Raw genomic sequence first — 22,534 nt, forward strand, 5'->3', positions numbered from 1 at the left:
AAGGGTTGCCAGTTTTTGCAGTTAGTGACTGAAAGTCTTCCTGTTCTTCTCAGAAGTTTCGCTGTATGACAGTGAAATCTCCTTTACAGGTTAAGTGTCTTCATTACCACAAATGTATTGCCATATGGGAAGAAAATGATGCATAAGATTTCTCTAAATAGTAGGGCTGGATTTTCCCCCTTCCACTAAATAGGATTTTCTGGTATTAGAATATGTTTAGTAGTTTCCATTAGAGACTGTTACGAAACTTTAGTATGTCTGAAATACCAGTTTTGCAATGGTCAGATTTCTTGCCACCAACATAATTTGTCAGTTGTATCCCATCTGAATGTCTGTGTATGATCAGCATTACCACACTTTCCATGAGCAGGTCTGCCTTCCTCTTTTCTTTGATGTGTTAGTTCAGCAGTCCTCAGAGTTTCTTGTGTAATGGACTTCTACTTGCTTTCCAAATTCAGTAAATAATTGCTACCTATAAACCAAGGGTATCTCAGTTGTTCTTACTAAGCAAAGATGAGAGTAAGTAAGATTGATTTATGATCTCGCTTTCCTTACCTGAACAGCTTACTTTACTCTAGATCAGCTGTTTCACTTGTCCAGGAGATTGTCGAATGTTGTAACGAAGCAACTGAATTGACTTTATTTTCTCATCTCTTTGTGAAATGTTTGCAGTGTCACTGTACTTTGTTCTAGGATAGCCGTTGTTAGCTGGCAATACGCAAGGCTAAAGCCTCTCACCCTTACAATAGTTCTTAACTATACAGGTTTTTATCTCTAGAGAGCTGATGTTAACAATTCATGATAGTTTGAGAAATTCTTCATACTGAAAATCAGGAAATTGGACCTACGCTACTTATATCTTGCTTTGAGATGCTTTTGTTGATACTTTGATCCCAAAAGCGTAAATATTAGGTGTTGTGTAAGTACAGCTTCTTAGTTTCTTAGAAGTGGTTAACCAGAAATAACAAACTGTAAGCATACTTGTACAAATGGTCTGTTACTGTTTGCCCTCATACTAATTCTAATGTCCAGTTAGTAAAAAGGTCTTATTCAAGTGTTGTTTTTTTTTTTTAATGAATGACTGGCAGTTCTCTAAATCTGCTGGGATCATCTAGTATACAAACAGATTTTCTACAACCTTGTGTAGTTTAATTCTGTTAGAAATGATTTTTGTTTTTAAAACCTGTAGAGTTAGCAGTTGAGTTGTGCCATGCAACAAGGAATGTGATAAAGCTGAATGTTCCTTTCAGTTTGCTGATCTATACTGTATTTTAATATAGAAATGAAAAGTTGCATTATTGCCTTCAGATGCATCAATGTAAATAACTTACAGCAATGTTTTTTTTTTTTTTGCGTTTTGTTTTAAAGGCCTTTTTTACAGTACTGCTTTTCACAAATATATGTAGCCATCGTGAAGGATTTTGAAGATTCTTTTACTTACTTTCTTATCCCTGGCATATGAAGTCCTTTTGCTCTGTAAATGGCAGTTTGAAACTGTATAGTCTCTCCTTCCTATTGATTTTATTTAAAAGAAAAAAATAGTTAATGACAGACTTGTCTGACAGACAACTGTCTGATAAGAGTTTAAGGATAATCTTTGCTTTAAGTTAATGTCTTATTATGCATAGCCCTGTGGAAGGGTAATATGCAATTCTACTTTGCTGAGTTGGAAAAAGCTGCAGTATTTGGAAAGGAAGGAGAGAACGAAGGAGCTGCAGCTTGTGATGAGACAAGGGTTCATGAAACATCTGGAAGCAATCTAGAATAGTGCAGGCTACTGTAGAGAACCAGAAGTAGCTCATAAGCCAGATTAGAAGTCTGTATCTTGTGACATCTTTACTATTTAATTATCTGGTTTAAATCTGATTTAGTTTTAAAGTCTGTTATTTGAGACTTGTCTGTTGAGGCAGGCCTTAGCCTATTTGAAGATTTATTTTTGTTTATTTCCTTAATAGAGGCAGGAGAATCAGGAAGCTTATTTCATCTCAGAATTGTGGCTTTGGTTACTTGGGCATCTAGCTGACATAGTTGATCACAGGTAAAAGGAGGAGATCCTGCTCCTCATAATCTTGTGGGGATCTTTGCACTCTAGTAAGAGCTGATGTAGCTCACAAATGCAGTAGAAAAGTCCCCACATTTTGAGTTAACTACTTATTGGGTGGGTAAATCAGCTGAGTTGGCCCAGGGAGTTACCTACCAAGGTCTGGAGTGCTTTCAACAGTAGAAAATGGGCCTAGGAGAGTTAGTGAGAGTGAAATACCACAGGAGTAGGTTTTTGCCTGTGTGGGTGGTGAGCTGATTGGTCACCCTGTCTTGTGAAGCAGCAAGAAAAAGTAGTCTGTGAGATGCCTGAGCTCATCAGTGCTTATCTGCTGCCAGAATGGGAGGTCCTGGTTATCTCTCATCCTAGCTACAAATTTCTGCTTCTGACCTATCAGCATCAGGACTTGTCCAATCCTTCAGAAAGACAGTTCAGTTCACAAAACTGATTTAAAGAATCAAAACCAAGCAAATAGCAGGTGTGATCAGGGAAGTGTAAGAGCCATTCTGAGTAAAGAGGCAGAATTGTGTGGGAAGGAGTGAGTCTCGCCGTCAGAGGCGGTTAGCAGTTTAACTGCAGAGATTTGCCTTCAGAATTTAGTATCGATGCCCCAGCTGAGATGGCTGCTGCTACAGTTTTTTTTTTTCCTTTTGTCACCTTTCTGGGGCTATAGCAGAGCTTACACGAACAAGTTAGGAAGTGAACTTAGCCTCTTCCCACCCACACACTATTTTTTTTTTTTTTTGCATTGTTGGTTTTGAGACAGGTTAGCTTTCTAAGACACTCAGACATCAGTGGAGGGAACAGGACTGCAGCACTTAGATGGGTTAAAATTGTTGTGGATCCCTATCTTCTGGCTGTAATCTGAGAGTAGGCGAGTTTAGTCTAGTGGTAATAAAAGCCTGGAAGTTCCTTTATGAAGACAGCAGCGTACCTCTGACTTTGCAGTTGACAGTTAATCAAGCATAAAAATATATATTTCTTTTCCTTTTCTTGAGTTATTAACAGAGACTCTCAGGAGCAGGAAGGGCAGAAGGAACCAAGTATGCTTTCTTGCCAAAAGCAAATTGAACTGGTTTTCCTGTATCATCATGAGTGCTGTGGTTACAGAGCTGCTTTCTAAATTGCTACAAGCAGCGTTTGCTGGAGGGAACAACTCCACTATTTATTTTGTATCCTTAGTCTCATGCATGTACTAATATTTTTGGGTGACTGTAGTTTTCTGCTGGATCAGTTTCTTGATTTAGCTCACTGCATAATCTTGTGAGTGAGAAGGGAGAGGTTAGCTTTGCTGCTCTGCTGCTCTGGCTTGCTGAGCAGGGAAATAAACGCTAGTGCTGGAGTCAGGAGGTGTTGAAGCATCTCTGGGCCAATGGCGACCATAGCAAAGGTCTGGCAATGTTTTGCCTATGGAAATTGTCTGCAGAGCAGCACCTGGATAAAGAGGAAGCTGTTATGGAAGGCAGAGGAATTTAGAGACCCAGTTCAGGCTGGTGGTTTAGAATACAGAGATGGAAGGGTGAAACAGTACTGTGGCGCAAGTTCCACATCACTTTCTATCACTCTGTACTAAGAAGTGAAGTGAATCTGCAGCAGGGTCTTGTAAAGAAGCCTACTGCTCCCTTCTGAGCACATAATCTGTTGCTTGAATTTGTTCCGAAGCAAAAGCTTTTGTTTGCTGCTTGTTGGTGAAATGTATCCAAGATCTGCTCATATCTGGTTTTGAGATGTTAAGGGTTTTTTCTCCTCTGGGGATGGTTTGTCTGAAGTAATTGTAGCAGTAAAACAGAGAACAAGTTAATAAATAACTGAATCTGTCCCTTCTGTGTTGTACAACTAACTAGCATGAGACATACTCCTAGGGAATCTGCCTCATTTCAGGCAGAAGACTTAGAGTGCTAGGAGTATGATTATCTCACAAATAGACACTTTGCTCAAGAATTAACCAGTGGAGTTAGCGTAAAACTTTTGTATGTCACTTAATTATCTGCCATGCAACTGTGAGATAATCTTTGCAGCATTGATATATCTCACATGATGGTAAACTGTTTAGGAGTTAATCTGACCCCTGTTTCTGATAAAGGCTCCTGTCTGTGTCTGTGATAGCGCAGTCTGTTCATGCTCTAGAAGTGTGTGGGTCACAAGCTGTTGTAGTAAGAAATGTCCCGTTACAAATTCGTAATGTGTTAAAAATATAAAATGAAACCAAAATGTTGCTATTAAATGTAGGCATTATCTAAAGGTGGATTATAGCATAAATTTAAGAAGAGCTGCAGCTTTGTTTGCAACTTCTTGTGAAACTCTTTCAGTCAACAACAGTGCAACATGTATGGACTTCCAAAGGCTTTTGCTGGAGGGTTTGGAAGTAGCTGGAATGGCACTGAATAAAAACTGGTTAATTTCTTCTGTTTCTGTTGACTGAACCCATCAGTCTGCTCCCAAAAGCCTTGCTTTGAGAACATACAGGTGCAGGCATCTTGGTCACTTTGTGCTAACTACAGACCATGCTTGCATCAGAGGGCTGTGTTTGTCCGTCGTCTGGGCTGTGCTGACCCTAGTGTTTGTATGTTCATCTGAACCAGCAAGCTGCTCACCAGCCTTCCAAGAAGGAATATCAGATTGCTGCATGAGAACTGGTGCTGGGACACCAAATTAAGTGTCATTTTCTTCATCAATTTTTGAAATATTTTTCTAATGATAGTAAGATTTTTGCAGGTAATATTTGATGATAGTTTTGAGGTTCAGGCTTATTCAGATACTTGAAATTACTTTTTCAAGTTAATGGCAAAAGCTATTCCGTGTTCTATTTCTGGATTGATTTATAGGTTGTTTTTGGAAGTGAGATGGTGATTATGTTCTGTGCTGCGGCAGCTGTATTTCAGTAGTGGTGATATAAAAGTTATCTCTGTATGTAAACACTGTTCTGTGAGTACTATAATGGCTGTTATTTTAAGACTTCTTAGAGATCTGCGTTCTCTGTCTCTACAGCTCCAGTATTCTGCCTGTCCTTCAACCTATTTCTTATGTCCAGCGCTCACCCATTCCTCTTCCACTTCTGTCATGTCCACTAACTTTGTTGGAGGCTGAATACAACGTAACCTCTAACTGCTTTCTAGTTCTGGCAGCTTGCTATCATAAGCCAGAGAGCTACAGGAAAAAAAACCAATCTGTTAAGGCTGATGCTGTAAACTTTGCCTTGGGCTGTAGTTCCATGCCACTCTAAGCTGTTGATCTGCTGGCTGCTGCATTTCTCTTCCCTCATTTGAACTCACTCTCATGCTTGTCTGATCCTGCATTAAGCCATTTCTGTTTGCTTTGTCACTTTTCTTGTCAGGTTAGCACGCTAACCCAGCAGAAAACTGAAACGGCTTAGTCCAATGAGTTCTGAAGCAGTGTGGAGAAGGGATTGCATGAACATGCTGTAGGGAAGAGTAGGGACAGCAGCACCAGGGACTGGCTTAGACGGCTGGAATTGCTGCCTCAGTTGTTATTTACCTCTGAGTGATCAAATGCAAGTCTCCCATCTCTGTGAGATTTAATTGAAACTGGTCTCAGCTTCTAAGGCTAAAATGGTAGATGGGTAGTGATTATGATGGAGTAGGCTTTGTTTTCTTGTGAAAATATACTAAAAAACTTTGGGAATGTTGAAGTTAGTGGTAGAAAGATAAATGTCACTATATGCAAACCTCCGGTACGCATATCTTGTGTATGGTTCTACTTTTTCTTGCCCTCCCCCCTTTTTTTCTGCTATCTTTTTTTTGTCAGGTGTGTTGCTCCTGATCAACTGTTGCTGACCTCTAATATGTGGCTTAAATAGCCCCACCTCACTGTGCAGTTTAAACAAAGTCCAGCAGGAGAATGGATGCTACAGAATTCTATTTTGATATAGTGCAAAGTCTAAGTGTATGTAAATCAAATGTATGAATGCTAAGTTGTATAAGGCTAAAAATATGAAATATGACTGGGCAGAAGTGAAAGAGTGACCCCTTCCAAGTAAAAGAACAGGAATAAACTTCTTGTGAAAAGTGACCAGTATCTGTGTAATGTGAAGTAGTTAACCCACGTGGGTCTGAGATCAGGATAGCTGTGTTGTCCTGTTTGGTTGTAACGTGAACTCATTTGTTACCAATTCTGCTTGGACTGCTTCTTGGCCTGTTAGGAACTATAGAGAGCCGTAGCACATAATGTTCATATGCAGCCCACAAATCCCCGTTGTTACTTCAGCTGATAAATTAGGAAATGTGGTAGTGAGATGTTATTGAGGATCATGTTAGCTTGAGAGAAAGCTGAAACTCCTGGAAGAGAAGTAGACATAGAATTGTGATGTGGAATAGCAAGCCCCGTATTTAGAGTGGTGAGAGGATATGGAATAGTGCTATGAAAGTCTGTTAGGAAACCTTTTTTTTTTTTTTTTCAGTTCTAAAGGCAGAACGACTTCTTCAAAATAATTAAATAACTGTTTTAGTACTTCTGAAACTTTAAAAACTGTTACGAGAATGTTGTGTTTATGAGTGTTTGCAACTTAGTATTTCAGGTTCTAGTGATGAATTTTTAAACAATATATACCATTTACCATAATTAATTTATAATGACTCTTGACTGATTATTTCAGAATTTACTTAAAACTTTTTTCTCTTCTTTTTTTAGGTGTTGGGAAATCATGTTTATTGTTACAGTTCACAGACAAGCGTTTTCAACCAGTCCATGATCTCACTATTGGTACGTCTCTTTGGTTCCCCCACAACACTAATGTGCTGTTTTGAAACATTTTAAAGATTGGTTTGTTTGGCTTTTTTTTTAAGGGTTTTAAGTGACGAGGGTATCTCAGCGTGCATTTATGAGTTTGTGCTAAGCTAATGTTGGATTATTTTTCTTATTAATACAGCAGCAGATCTTTAGCTGATGATTATTTGTTAGCTAATAAAACCAAATGGACGCCTGTTTCATACTTGAGGGATAATACAGAATCTGAAACAACAACAACAAAAATCATAACCATCTTAGTGGTCTTTTGCTAAAAAACTGAAAACTGAATGTGGACAGAATTGGTCAAACCTGAAATGCACTGTAGGTGATGCAAATGGCAGGGGATGTTTCACTAGGGAACAGAACATTAGCCTCTAGCTACAGAACTTTGAAGACAAGTAGTAGATAAAACCAAAGAAAAGTTAACCTTAAAGATGAATAAGTAAACTTAAAGAAGAATTGATGTGTGAATGATGTGCATCCCTTCCTCTGTTTGGAAGGGACAGGTATTTTCTCATAATTTCTCAGTTGATTGAGGACTGTTTGTGTTAGGCAGGATTTGATATTCATACTGTGGGAAGTGATAAGTGTTGTTAGAATGCATTGTCTCTGACCTAACTGCAGTAAATGTTACCAACTTCTATTTATATTCCGACATAAAATAAGAGGAATAGTGTGGGAATAAATTATTCTGTGGACAAACTTAAGTCTTCAGTTTCACTGTCAAGCGTAACAGATGCTAGCTTCTAGTTTGCAGAACCTTTGAACTTGTTCATGTTATTTCAACCTGTTAAGCTTTCCTCCTAATCATGCTGAGCATTGTCCAAAATGTATCTCTAGTCCCTGTTTTTAGTTTGTGTCCTGGAATAGGTAGACTTCCTCTGTTGAGAAGTACTAAAATAGACTCTTGAAACATAAATATTTTTCATGTAACAGAGGGTATGGTGCGGTTTAGTACCGGCTTCCTTTTCTGATTTGACCATCCTTCCACAGCTTGTGTGTAGCCATCTGATACAATTCAAATTTTTAGATTAACACCAGTTTTCAGATACTTCTGAGTTCTTGGCAGCAGGTAGGCCAGCTGAATAAAAAGCCTGATCTTCTTCATGGAGGTATAACTTATTGTGATCTTTTCTTCTTTAGTCCTGCCAAATATATGACACTCGTATATCACTTTTGCCTTTGGCAGTCTCTGGCACATTCCTGCTTCTCAGCAACTTGATAGGCAGTGGGAAACACCTTCACATCAGGAGGATGGCTGTGGTGCAAGTTCAGCGCCTGTCATACAGCTAGCTGACATCTAGGAGCAGATACAGAAGCAAGTGGCATGAGGAAGTGAACCTAGATAGCGACATAGTGAGTGGTGTTGGAATGGAGCATGGGAAGCTGCTTGGAAAAGAAGAGAGGGATATAGACTGGAAGCTTCCTTCCACATTACTGTTAGGGCATGTGTCTGTTTTGGCTGGAATACTTTTCTCATTTACCCCAACAGATTTAGGAGGACAAAGATAGAGAATGTGAGTTCAAAGCGATATGAATGCCCATGCAGGGCGAGATAGGATGGGTTGGTATTATCTAATGCGCTTCCAGCTGATGGTGTTAAAACTCCAGAGAACCTGTAGATTTTAAAAGGCTGTGTAATGCAAGCACTTTATTATCAGTGTAGTTCTTTTATCAGTATAGTACAACAATTTTACCAAGTGGGAGTGCAGTTTCTATTTCTACTGTGGGCAGCTCAAGAGAATGGCAACTGAAATTGGACATTTGGAAGAAAGTTACTTTTCAGTGTGTAAAATTCAACCTAAAATTTTAGTATAGCTAGCTTAACATGTTATTTCTCAAATTCAAGGAGAAACTTTAATGAAAATAAGAAAAAACAAAAAAATCTGCTTCTGTATACCCTGTCTTTTAGCTACATTCAGAGTTGTGCCTAATTGTAATAGAATACTCAAACTTAAGAACTTAAAATGCAACAACTATCTCTATATAGTCTTCATTAGGGAATGAAAGTACCTGCTATTAACATAATTGAAGCAGGGAGAAGCTGCAGGATGCAGTTAACAGACAAAACTAGACTGCGATTTTTGTAGATGGATATGGGTGGCAAAAACTACTGTAAACTTTTATTTGCTCTGCCCATTGTGCTCAGGATCTACCCTCAACTGCAAACCTGAACGGCTTCTGTTCCCTGTTTAAGAAAACAACAGTTTCAAACTGGGTTGTTTCAAATTCAGGATTTTCTCTTAGCAAATATTTTGATGGAACAGGATAGATACTTTTAACCTTTCTGTGATGTTGAGTGTAAACATTTAGGAAGGTTGCTGAGTTTAAATCAGTAGCTCAATGTCTTCATTTTGAGATCAAGAAATAAATGTTGACCCTTCTGGTAGTCTAAGCACCTTCCTCTGGCTTTGCAGTGTACATCACAGTGTTGCCATTCACTTGCTCTCTCATTGTTACGCCTTCCCCGGTTCCTTTTATTTTGGATATAGTTACTGCAAGTTATTTGGATGATAGATTGCAATGTTCTTTGGCCTGTGGGTTCCATTTAGCTCCAGTATCCTATGGGAGGGAGAGTGACTTCATCCCTGCCTCTCCCTTCCCAAAAGTCATTACTTCTGCAGAAAGTAACTGTGCCCCCAGAATGTTCTCAGCAAGCTTTTGAAGAGATGTTTGGAGTGCTTCAAGATCAGGATTGAAGACATGAATCTAGACAGTGACCAATTTTAAATGAAACTTACGCTTTTAAGTCTTTTTTTAATAAAATAGTAGGTATGTGAATCATAGCTTAATGGAAACTTTTTATCCAACTAGGTATGTCCACTGTCTCGAGGTATTTTTCATATTTTAAATACTGTAGTAATAGCCTCAAATTTGTGCTTCATTTACTCTTATTGATCTCAAAATTTCTTTAAAAGACTGATAGAAAGTGGTAAATTTTCCCACTGAAGAAATTCATTTGTTGATTGGAATTTTTTTTCCATCTGTTACTAGATCTAATCTTTAGATAGGATTTTGGAAGCATTTTTTTTCATAAAGGCAGATGAGTTCTAATTAATACAGTAACAGAGTTTATCTTGTTGAAGGTGACATTCATTTGATGGTTTAGACTATTCTATTGATAATGAATTGTAGCTTTAATTTCTTCTAAACTGCCTGCAGCAATAAAACACTGGTAGAGTGTTAAAAATGACTATAACTATTCGGTTTCCTATTTGTACCCAAGCACACGTTTTTCTCCTCTGAGAATGAGGTATTAAATCGTTTGGAAAACTTGGTAGGAAATGTCTCCTTAGCACTTGCTCTAGTCAATGTATTTATAAAGCAGTTGGAAAGTTACAGTTTTGTTCCTTCTGGAAAACTTTGAAGCTCTTTAAAGGAGCTCGAGAATTAACTGAAGTGGGTTGAGAAATAGATTATCAACTACTCTGAATGCAAGAACGTAATTTAACTCAACTCAGTATTGTATTTCTAGGAAACATACTTCTTTCTGATGTGTTCTAATAATGTTACCTTTTGTAAAATCTATTCAGGTGTAGAATTTGGGGCTCGAATGATCACTATTGATGGAAAACAGATAAAGCTTCAGATATGGGATACGGTAAGTAATTATTTAAACACATGACTCCACTAGCTTTTTATTTCGCCATTCTGGTGAAGCTCCCCACCATCTACACCATGCTAGACTAAGTGTTGCAGTTTTCTGTGGTTTTTCTGAACAGTAAAGATTTGCTAAAAAATTTCATTTTTTTTATGTCATATGCTCTTAAAACTTTGCAAATTTCTGCTGTTTACACCATAACTCAACTTATACAAGAAATGTTTTGTCAGATTTGTAAGACACTTCTCTTTTTTTTTTTTTCCAAAAGTTGGTATATTATTCAATACTTAGATTCCTCTAAGTAGTCTATCCTCTGTATGCTCATGCAGGGCTTGGCTAATGTAACTTTCTGTTGGCATGTGTCTACTAGTTTTATTCAGGAGCTCTCTAGAGTAGATATTTGCATTTGCGATGTAGGATATAAAAGATACTGCTCACTGTTTTCACAGAAAACTTCAAGAACTCCAGTTCACTATAATCATCATAATACTTGGACAGTTAAGAAGGGGTTGGTAAAAGCTTAGTTTCAAAAAGCCTACCAAAACAAAGCCAAAGACCTTGACTTTCAGGGGGAGTTCAGTTTAAAACATCTGTTAGCGAAGTCACGTATATTCTTGTTGGTTACTGTAGCATAGAGCAATTGGCCTCAGTGTTTGTGCTTGTTATGATTCAACACCTCTAAGACACCCATGCCAATAGCTTTGTCTTTCTCAAATGTTTAACTGTTTGATAAGTCACAGTTTTATTTTCTTTTCCGATAGCATTTTAAGGTACCTTTAGGAACCAACAGATAGCGAAACAGCTGTAGATTCATATTTGTGTTCTTTCTGGCATAGCAAATCAATGAAGGGAGATGCGTTCATGTACGTGTGTATATCTGAAAATGTAAACAAATGCTGTACTTCAGCTAACTTCATTGCTAAAATCTGATATGCCTTATTTATTTTACAAGTTCATCATTTGAAACAGTGTCTAAAACCTGTGCCACCTTACGTATTCCCTATGTTATAAATGAATTATGTTCAGACTGTGCATCCAGCTTTTTCTAATCCTGTGCATTATTACTGCTACAGCTGTGAATTTGCAAACTGCCAAGGTGGCTGGGAGCTTATAAGTTCAATAGATAAGGATAGCATAAACAGAAGCTTCAGGAAGAAACTTCTAATATGTAATACAGCTGCACGAGGGCAAACTTATATTGATCCTTCTTTTCTAAAACTGGCACAGATGGGACAGATAGTCTGCAGACAAAATTACTAATTTTACTACCTATGTAGTCACTGCATTTCATTATCTTTTAAACTGATTTTATTAATGTGCTATTACCTGTTTCCCACATACACATGAGTTTTACCTACTTTTTAGTAGATTGTGTTTTTCTTTGTGCCTCTGATTGAGTAGCTCTTCTGTCTGCTTAGCTACTTATGTGCTTGCAAAGTGTCTGATAGCAACAACTTCAATGGAGTTGCTCTTGATTATAAATTATAAGCTGTTTTTGGCAGGGATTTTATTTGGCTTGATTCTTAACTGATAACATAAATGTATTAAAAATACTCATTGAAAGCTTTCATATTCTCTGAATAGATTGGGGAATCGTAGTTAATAATTTATAAGTTGAAAGCAGTGAATGACTTAGTACGTTGCCTGGAGTTAAAATGTTAACTGTGTGCAATTTTTTTAAAACCGCAGGATAAATCTATTGTCATCAAGTCTCATAAGCAAACCTACATTCCAATGGCTCAGTTTTGGGCCTGGCTGCAAAGGTGTTAAAGAAATAGTAAGATAAGAAATATGATGAGGCACACTTCAAACATACGAATGTTAAGGTACACAAATATGTCCATAACGACCATTGTTAACTGTGTCTCTACTGTTTGTCTGGGCTGAACAGTTCCTGGATTTTTTTATATTAGCAAAAGCTGCTAGTTGTTGCTGGTGCTATCTTGATATTTATTAAGCTGTAACAATTTCTATTTGACAAAAGAAAGTTCATTTTATGCATATGGCTAAGAAAACACTTGATGCATTGAGTCACAGCACTAGCACTTCTCTGATTTAGTGCTATTCTTACATACCTACTTCTAATCTATTACTGCGCAAGAGGCATCTTGAGCAGAGGCATAAGAAACGCAAAACTAGATAAAATTTGTTTCCACTGGTTCAAAGTAAATAAGAACTTTAGATTTCGTAAGCAAATTTCTCTTTCCAGATATTTCAATGCTAGGGTGATCAGTTTGTTGTCTTCAGTGGATCAGTGCAGCTCCAAGGAAAGCTGTATTCCTTAGTAAGAGCAGTGTTTGGAAGCTGCGATGTACCTCGCTGCAGGAGTAGGTTAGCTCACAGGGGCAGCTGAAGCTAACAGCGTTGTATGTCAGTGAGATCCTTTTGTATGGTTTTTGTTGGTTTTTTGTATCATAATTCAAGAATATTTGACTTCATTAGCATCTTAGTTTGATTCAGGAGTGGGCCACAGAAACAAGGTCTGCTTACTGCGCTCTGGATTTTGTGTGGGAGTACGCAAACTGAATTCCTTTTGGATGAGGCTGCACTGGAAGACATGCTCAAGGAGTACACTTATGCCCATCAGCAATTGTAGTCCAGTATTTGTTCGTGTGAGCTGATGTCTGGTAAAACTAGTCTGAAGTGAAATAAAAACTAAGTATTAAAATAAGAACTTGCATGAAAGATGCTTGGTGTGAGCACTGTGTACTGGTGCTCAGTGCTGCAGTCTCAGCACTACTCCTGTTCGTGCATTGACACCAGCAGCCAGTTTGTCCCCTCATCTCCCAGCAGTGGAGGGTGCTCCTGGGTAGGCTCTCCCTGCTGCCTAGCTCCAGAAGCTTACTGCTGTGTGTGCTGCAGCCTGCCAAGGTGTTTAGGTCTGGGAGTCCTTGGATTTCGCTTCTGTTTCTTGAAGCTTTTAGATCAGTCAAGGGGGATGCAGATATTGGATCAGATTATTCTTTTGTTTGTCTTTAATCTCTAGATTATTTTGTTTCCTGTGACTTTTATGTTAGTAAAGATTTTCATTAGTTGGAAAGCTTGAGAAGTAGCTTTGTCAAGAATGGTTATCTGATAGTTTACTAGCATGAGAAGTTAGGATGCTCTTCTTTGGAAGAGCGTGATAGTTGAGCTAGTGTCAGTTACCAGCATCCCCTTTCTGTATGGGGACCTAGAAGTGGAAGTAGCCTGTAGAAGCTGGTAAGGATCAGCCAGCATGTTCATTCTGGGAGCTGCTTAGCTTTGCAGGGTTCAGTAAGCTGTGTAGATGAAGGTTGCTTGTCTTGTGGCAGTGCAACCTTGAGAAATATAAAAATCACTTCTCCTCAGAAAAAAACCTAATTGTTGCAGAGTGCTGCTGGGCTTGTTACCAGGCTGGGTCAATATCCTTCTTTTTGTTATTGAGGGGGGTTGTTCTGTATTGTATGTATTGTTACTAATAAGTCATTGTTAATGAGCAAAAATAAGCATCAGTTGAAAAAGGGAATTAAAGTTCTCTTAGATGCTACGAAGGGGAGATGAGTCTAAGTAATACTGTTTATATTTTACAGATTAAATTGACATGAATGAGAATTTTTAGCATAGTTGAAGACATGTCTTTTTTTTCACTAAAACTGTAGTTTGACATATGTCTGCACAAAGATATTTGGACTATACCAATCCTTCTTGGAAAGTCAGTTATCCTTTAATGTATTTATGAACACCTTGAATCTAGCAGAACAAACCAAGTCTCCTTAATGTGTTAAACAAATATTCATTTCATCTTAGTGATACTATCAAGTGCTAGGGTGCAGTGCCTCCCCACGGCCTCCAACCTCACTGTCTTATTAATGGCCTATTTCATTACATTCTGTTCTCACTTTGGTAGTTAGAGATTCGACGGATTTTGTCCATTTGGAAGCTATTCCTCTTGCTGTTCGCTAAGCTATTGTTCACATCAGCAATAGTACTTTAGGAAACTGGGGTAACTTGATCTGCTGTCTAGCTTAGTGTTCGCAAACCTTTGACTGTAATGTGCTTAAATATATTTCTTTATTGATATACTATATTTGTATTTTATTTTCACACTATATTTCTTGTCAGTTCTCTATGGCATTTCGCAATAACAGAGAAAGAACTTGCTTAGGATAAGACCCGAGATGGAAGGAGAGCTAGTCTTCCTTTTGTCTGCAGTGAAACTTGAGTTCTAGTGATCATAGTTACTTAAAGGTTCAAATATGTTTATAAACTGAAATAATTCATGAGGGTACTTCTAATAGTAGAGAGCTGAAGCTTTCTGTTTCTGTTATTGTGTTGGGAATTGCTTGGGATGTCTAAATTGCATGCATTCAACATCAGAAAAGAAAGGCATATGTACAGTTGCACCCTTGGGTATTCTTATTCCTCATGAAATTTCAGTTCTTATTAGGATGCTGACAGAGTTATTTTTGAAGCAGTGTGTAACTTGACTGAGTAATCCACGTAAATCTGACATCTTTAAAAGTTTTAGTGAATCTGTATTCACCGGTGCCTTTCATCTCTACGAGAGATGGATCTTAGTAGGGAACATTTTTGCTGGAAGGCAGCAGCATTGTTTTCTTATTTTTACGCTACCTTTATGCCTATTCATTGGAATGGATGCTAGTAAATCACTTGAAAATTATTTTTATTTCGGGGTAAGAGACATTAACAGCAAGACATATTATTGCATTTGTATCAACAAGTTGCTGTGTGACTAAATAGCTGTAAACTCATTTATAATTTTCAAAACTGTGTTGAGGGGTATGTATTGCTCTTCTCCCTTTCTGGAACATTTTATTCAAGGGATCAATTTTTTGAAGTAGTTCCCAGCTGGCAGTTGTCATAAGTAGTCTGACAGCTGTGTGAACTAGTTGTTTCTTAGATGTCTTAAGGTTTTTCTGTACAGCTTATGAAGGTGTAAGCTAGTTTAAATGTGCAGTAATTCCCAGTGTGAAAGAGACATTCTGTCACTTGGTTTTGACTATACCACACAAAAGAGCACCTTTTAAAACCAAGTAAGTCTAGAACTAGTAACTATGGTTTGTAGTAGTTTTCCATTTTTCACAGAGGCATTTACTATATAAGATTTTCTCTTAATAAAAATGGTTGGTCATCTCATGCATTGAAGACATGGAATGTACTCAAAAATCTTTCTTTTTGAAGGAACTTTCCAAATACTACAACGCAGGGAATGGAGAATTCGGTAAAATGAATGGCCTGTTTTCTAGGAAGGCATGCCGTTCAGGATCCTATTTCACTATCTAATGTTTCTTTTACTGCATCACAGCTCTTTTTAATTTTTTTTTTCAGTTTACACATAGGTTACTCTGAAAGTACTGCCTGCTATTTATTTCTGTGCAGATGACAACAGGTGCATAGAATGCAATGACACTATTTGATAGAGAAAATTTTCAGCTACAAAACACTATTTTTCAACATAGTCACCATCATTAGCTATGCATTTTCACTAGCGATGAACAGGAGCCTGCATGCTGTGCTTATAAAAATCTGTACCAGCAGAGTTGACCTGCTGTTGCCACTGCTGAAATGCACCACCCACTGCAAGTGTTGATGAGTGTCAATGGTGCAATTTTTTCCACATGGAGGAATTCACTTCCACCCCTTTGCTTCATGTGCACTTCCATGTCAGACACCATTTAATCAGAGTGCCCCTCTGCTTCCATCTGTTACGTGACAGCAAAATGTAATGGAATATTGGCAGGAAGATTCAGTCTCTACTGCCATACCACCAGCATCTGCATCTGACGTTGTGGGCCAGTGTGATAAAATAGGTGGCTGTACTTTTGGAGCAACTGTCATAGATTCAAAAATGCACAGTTCAGGATCTTTTGAGGTACTCTTCTTGATAACAGAGACTTGTCAGTACATTTTGCAACTGAACCCTCCATTGGTACACTGCATCCTTGGAAATGCTGATTTCCTATAGGAAATGTAATACTTGAAGTCTTTCCTCTCACATGCCACGGAGTGTCAACTGAAACACCATTACATGGCCTAAAAGTTTATGAAAACCTGAGCACAGGGCCTGAATCTTTGTGCCTCTAATGCGATGGGTAATGCTTTATGTTCTGATTACACCATTATTTTGAATTTGCAACTTGGTCTATACACAGACTTATATTTATAGAAGAGTGAGAATGTGTGTCCGTGCAGTTGAGCAGTTCATGCAGGGATGAAGATTTTTTGGTACTATTTTGAAGACTTGTAACTCAAATTATGATTACTTAAGTCTCTAGTTTCAGAAAGTTTGTCTTCATTAGCTAATGTGAATTCTTATAGCTCATAGTCCAAAAGACAATCAAAGTGAGTGTTATTTAACAAAGAATCAGTTGTTTATCAGAGGCTCACCTTATTTTCAGTGAGCTACTGCTTATGCCAGAACTAGCACTATCTACCCTAAAGAGAAAAGAGGCATGTTCAGGCCTGTTTAGTGTGGCTGAACATTGGTTCCTGTAGGCTACCTTATCAGGGCTAGAGTTTCTATGAGTGAAATAGCTGCTGTCATCTCCCTGTTATCTAAAAGAGCTTCCACCTTCCCGCTTTCTCTGCAGTGTAACTGCAAGTGGGTGTAACCTGACATTGCCTCAGAGCAAAGGCTTGTGTTGTCTCTACCAGATGTAATTAGGCCTTCATTTAGTGTCTGCTGCCACTAACTACCTACTCCCCTCCTCCTTCATTCAAATCCCTGGCATATGTTGAAAAATTAAATAACTGTGTCAGGCGGAGTATTGCCAACCAGTTGAGGGAAGTGCTCCTTCCCCTCTGCTCAGCAGTGGCGAGGCCATACCTGGAGTGATGTGTCTCATTCTGGGCTCTCAGTACAAGAGACTTGGGTATACTGGAGAGTCCAGCACGATGACAAAGGGACTGGAGCACCTCTCCTGTGAAGAGAGGCTGAGAGAGCTGGGACCCTTCAGCCTGAAGGATCCATAAGGGAGTAATCTTAGCAGAGTCTATAAATACCTGAAGGGAGTGTGCAGTGACGATGGAGCCCAGTGGCAGGACAAGAGGTCAGAGACACAAATTGGAACACAAGGGGTTCCTTCTCAAAATCAGGAAACACTTCTTTGGGAAAGAAAAAAAAAAAGTCTCTGTGAGTGACTGCACTGGCACAGGTTCCCTAGGAAGGTCTTGGAGTCTCTACCTTGTAGATCTTCAGAAGCTACCTGGACATGGCCCTGGGCATCCTGCTCTTGGTGTCCCTGCTTGAGCAGGGGTTGGGTCCTGTGGACCCAGAGATCCCTTCTGACCTCAGTTGTTCTATGAGGAAAGTGACGATTTGGAAATTACCTTGAATATAGAAGCAGAGAAAAGTGTTACTTTTTAGGAGAGTATGGAAAAGGCATTCTACTTCACAAGATAGAGGGCTGTCCTCTAGTATCAAACCTGGTTTTTGGTTTTATACCGAGCTTCCTTACTGCTTGTTCTATCCATTGCTTCTTGGAGCCAGTAGCTGAACTTAGTTGGTCCTTCTTTGTAAGATAGATGAAGTATTATAACCATAACACATTTGTATTTTAGAATATGTTATTGTAGTAATAATAATAATTACTATATTTTGGGGAGATTGCCTATGCTTCTGTATTTTGTGTTCCCCTCTTCTTGAAATAAAGGGGTTGGAAGCAAAAGAGCAAGTTGTCAGATGAAAAATGCTTCAAGTAATAATGATACAAATATATATCCATGGAGAATCTTTTACATGCCTAACCCATGTTATTTTGACCTTACAGTTCACTCATTTAGATTTCTGTAGTTGAAATGGACTTTAAATAAATGCTTCTTACTGTTTTATGTATAATATGTAAATCTCTATACGTAAAGATACATTTTCATGTATTACACATACATATATGTGTGTGTGTATATATATATACCTTTATATATTATATATCATGGAGTTTCTCTACAGAAACTCAATTGTCTTCTGTTGAGAATGAAAGAGGCTTTGGTTTCTGTTGTCTTGGTGTAAGTAAACACAAATTTGTTGTTGCAAAGTGGAAAGCCATATCTTATTTGGGGAAGATGATAACATTTTTCATCTTTTTCTTGGACTTGCCTTTGGGCAGCAATGATATTTAAGAGATATCATCATGGGCAAGTAAGAAACAGTTGAAAATGTAATATCAAGATTTAAATACCAAGTGATTCTTGTAAGAACTCAAATTCTTACATTCTTGTCGAACTGGTAGAACTGCTGGCAATTGTGGTTGACTATAAATTGTTCACCTTCCACCGTAAATTATTTAACATGACAAGATGGAATTTATGAGGCAATCTTAAATGTGGTAGGCCATGTCCCAATAATATACATCTTTTTTGGCAATGCATAGAGTATATTAGTAACAGTAATTTGTTTATTGTCTAGTCAGGAGGAAAATATTTTATGCATCTACTGTGCACGTGAGCAAGTCACTGCACCAAGAAAAAATTCTTGACTTTTTCAAAGCTCCTGGGCAAGGAACCCAGTACTGAGCTAAACACTTGCTTGTTTGTTTTTACTATTCCTTAGTGTACTCTAGTAGATTGCCTGTATTTTGTTACCCTAGTCTGTACAAAGATGGGCTTGGATTTTCCTAGTCCATATGTTAGTGTATTCCAATTGAACTGAAACTGGTGAATGTATTTTCTGTCTTCTGTAACTTTTTCCAATGGAGTGACTAAGACAAAATATTTTCTTAAACTGAAGTAACTGATTATTCTGGAAGGTAAGGGTGCTTTTTGAAAACTGACCGCATGAAAATGTATTATGCTCTAGATTCTGCCACTGTACATTCTCACTGAGTAGCAGAATCTAGATCAAGTGCTCCTGAAATTCAAGAGGACCATATATTATGAAAGAACAGTGATTGTGAGAAGAGAAAGTTCTCTGTACATTAGTTCTGTAGGTCTGGCTGAATCGTAGCTTGTGCATAGCACGAGCTTTGAATATTTCATTCTCATTTTTCATAGTTTTAAATCAGAGTAATTTCCTGTAGTTGTAAAGATAACTATCTTACTGCATATGTCATTTTTCGGCATTAACATTAGTGTTTCTTAATCATGTTCTGTGCTATCTTTGAGTTAAGCTAAAGCTTTTATTAATACTAAGTATTAGAAAGAAATTTTTTTTTTCTAGTAACTGTTAATTGCTAGATGACGCTTCTGGCAAACACAGGCATGGGAGCTCAAGGTTTACAGCTATGATTATTTATTTTTCAGGGCTTTGATTTCTAATACAGGAGGGAAAAGGGTTATACCTTTGTCCTTCAGCTTTATCCTCGTGAACTCTTCTACCTGCACTCTTTAAAATTGTTTTTATAAATGCAGAAAAGGTTTGGGGTTGCTTATTGCATGTTAGTGAGGGATATCTTGGCAAAGAGGACTCAAAACAGTTGTGGATTGTTGGAAGGTGATTAAAATGTAAGCTGATAAGCATGTTCTTCTAAGAGCTGAGATTTTTGCGGAATACTTTTCTATGAGAACTATCTAATTTCTGTAGTATCTCACAAGTTGTCTCCATATCCACTGGTGAATGACTGTTGCATCCTGTAGCTGTTTGACACATGTTATTTATCAAGTACAGGGGAAATTGATTAGCTGTGGAGGAGAATTGTGTAGAATTGAATTGAAAACCATTTTCTGTTTTTTCATAATAAAATGATTACTGAAAGAATTCCATCTGAAGACTGTTGAAAGCTGGCTGCAGTTTATGATATAACGGATAAAATCTGCATCCTTGGCCTTCCAACAACCTTTACACCAGCAGATGGTGGGCGTAAAGATGTCATTCATCATTTATTTACAATGGGCTTTATTTATTCTAGTGTCAACAGCTGCCCCAGGGAGCGGGTTATTGAATTCAAATGTGAAGCTCTGGGTTATTTGCTTCCTTTCAAATTTGTCTTCAGAGCTTAGTTGCTAGGAGTCCATTCTGTGCTCTAATAATGATTCATGTATTGTGAAGCCATTCAGTAAATTGGGTTGTCAGGGATTGCCAAAAAAGGTTTAGAGGTCTTGTTCCGATATTTTTTTTTTTCTTTTTAACTGCACTGTGCTGTGGTTGGTGTCTCCTCCTTATGTGCCTTCTTTTGCCAACGTTAGAGACTTTGTCTCCAATTGTCCCCTCTCTGATTTCCCCTCCATATGCCTCCTTGTCCTCGCAAAAGTAGTAAGTTTATGGTTTTCAGCAATGAAACATAAATTTGAGACGTGAAATAATGAAACTTTGTCTTCTGCAGGCAGGACAGGAGTCCTTCCGTTCCATTACAAGGTCATACTACAGAGGGGCAGCAGGGGCTTTACTAGTGTATGACATTACAAGGTGAGGATATGGAAGAAGTTATAACTCTGCTAAAATGATGTGTCTTTGTAGAATTGTACTGTGATATATAGCAGTGTTAAAAATGTCCAATTTAGCATGGCTTTTTGTAGAAAAACTTGCAATCTAACGTTTTATCATGTTAATTATGTGATCAAAATCAATATATAGCCTAGGTTCACTATATATACTTCTAATTTTCTCAATATACTGGTTGAGGAGAAGTATGTATAAACTCTCAGGAAGAATGAATCAAAGTATTCTTATAAATTATTTGACCGTGAACCTCTGGATTACCCTTATTGAGAAAGGTGTTAAAATATTTCATGAATTCCTTTTTTGTGTTTTTATTAGCTTGAATTATAATTTTTCTTTTACTGTAGCAAACATTTTACTCAGCTGCCATTCTGAAATGAGTAAAAAGTATGTAATCTGACTTCAGTATTTTGCTAGAAATACCAGTAAACTTCTACCAATACTGTTTTTATCAAGTTGGGGAATATAGTTCTCAAGGTGTAATTTCAGTAGCAGATGTTTGGAAGTGACTAAGATATTTCTGCAGTCTTGAATTAAGTGTCTGTAACTCATGTCTGCAAAACTGGTGTGATTTTTAACTAAAAAATTATTACGATTGGATTGTGAAAATATACAGACGCTAAGGCACTATTAGGTTGTGTGATTCCTTTTAGTGGATCTTGGGTCTCATTGCTGAATTGAGCAATGAGATTTCTTAGTTTCCCTTTTGTTCCCTGTTTATTTTTAAATGTCAGAAAGCAATCTATTCTTTCCAGTTTCAGTCTTCCAAGAAATCAATCTTTGATTCATAAGCAGGTGGCTTTATGCTTTTGAAATATTAAATGCACAAGCACATTATTAAATATTTAGCGTACATTTTCTATAAGATCTGTAACATTGTCATCTTGTACCTATCTTTAAAATTCTTTACTGCTAAATTCATTATTAAATTTATGAACTCAGAGAAATTCAGAATGTCAACCTTTTCTTTTGCCAGCAGTAGAGTAAATATTACTATATGAATAAATGACTGCATGTATTGTTGTTTGAAATCATTTGAGGATGTTACAGACTTCTAAAACTCCAGTCAGCCGGCTTTATCTGTATATAACATTGCAGATTTTTCTGACTATAACAATACTCTTTGTAGTAAGTGTTTTCAGTTACTCTTTAGGCAGAGTTCATTAGTGCTCCATGTTTACTAAATTTTTGTTCGCCTGTTTTCCTCTCACAAAGGGATTACTAGCTTTTATCCTTGAAGTGTGTGTACTAATGAATGAGTTAGTCAGCTTCTCTACCTGAGCAACCAAGGGAAGAGAAAAAGATTTTTATTTTAAATACTGCTTTTAATTTTCCTTCTCTTCCGTACTCAGGAGGGACACTTTCAATCACTTGACAACTTGGTTAGAAGATGCTCGTCAGCATTCCAATTCCAACATGGTTATAATGCTTATTGGAAATAAAAGGTAAAATTTAACCAATCATAGCTTTGTAGATGGTAGAAATATAAAACTTTTCTCATTACCTTTTTGCTTTCTAAATGATGATGATACCACAAGTAAGCACCTAGATCTGTCCCTTATAAAAGGAATATGGCTCCTTATTTGGGTGTTTTAAAACGGTTTGCTTTTCTAGTTAAGAATCACAGCAGAGGAAATGAAATGTCAGTGAACAAAGTGAAATCCATGCTATTGGATTCACTTGAAAAAAAATTTATCAAATACAAAAAATGCGTGCCTTGACAATTACGAGGCGCTTCTGAACTTCTGGCCTGCTTCATATTCTGTACGTTCCAACTGGGAGTGGGGCCAGA

General features: G+C 37.6%; 1 protein-coding gene across 2 annotated transcripts in view; it reads left to right on the forward strand.

The window, feature by feature from the left end:
- RAB2A (RAB2A, member RAS oncogene family) overlaps positions 1 to 22,534 on the forward strand; it is a 42,306-nt gene that overhangs the window by 3,297 nt on the left and 16,475 nt on the right. For both annotated transcript variants that reach the window (XM_021386577.1, XM_021386576.1), the window contains exons 3-6: positions 6,689 to 6,760; positions 10,321 to 10,388; positions 20,627 to 20,709; positions 22,095 to 22,187. In XM_021386577.1, coding sequence (XP_021242252.1) covers positions 6,689 to 6,760; positions 10,321 to 10,388; positions 20,627 to 20,709; positions 22,095 to 22,187 — 316 coding nt within the window. The remainder of the gene's footprint in view (positions 1 to 6,688; positions 6,761 to 10,320; positions 10,389 to 20,626; positions 20,710 to 22,094; positions 22,188 to 22,534) is intronic.

This window comes from Numida meleagris, chromosome 2, assembly GCF_002078875.1.
Source record: "Numida meleagris isolate 19003 breed g44 Domestic line chromosome 2, NumMel1.0, whole genome shotgun sequence".
Lineage (NCBI taxonomy): Eukaryota > Metazoa > Chordata > Aves > Galliformes > Numididae > Numida > Numida meleagris.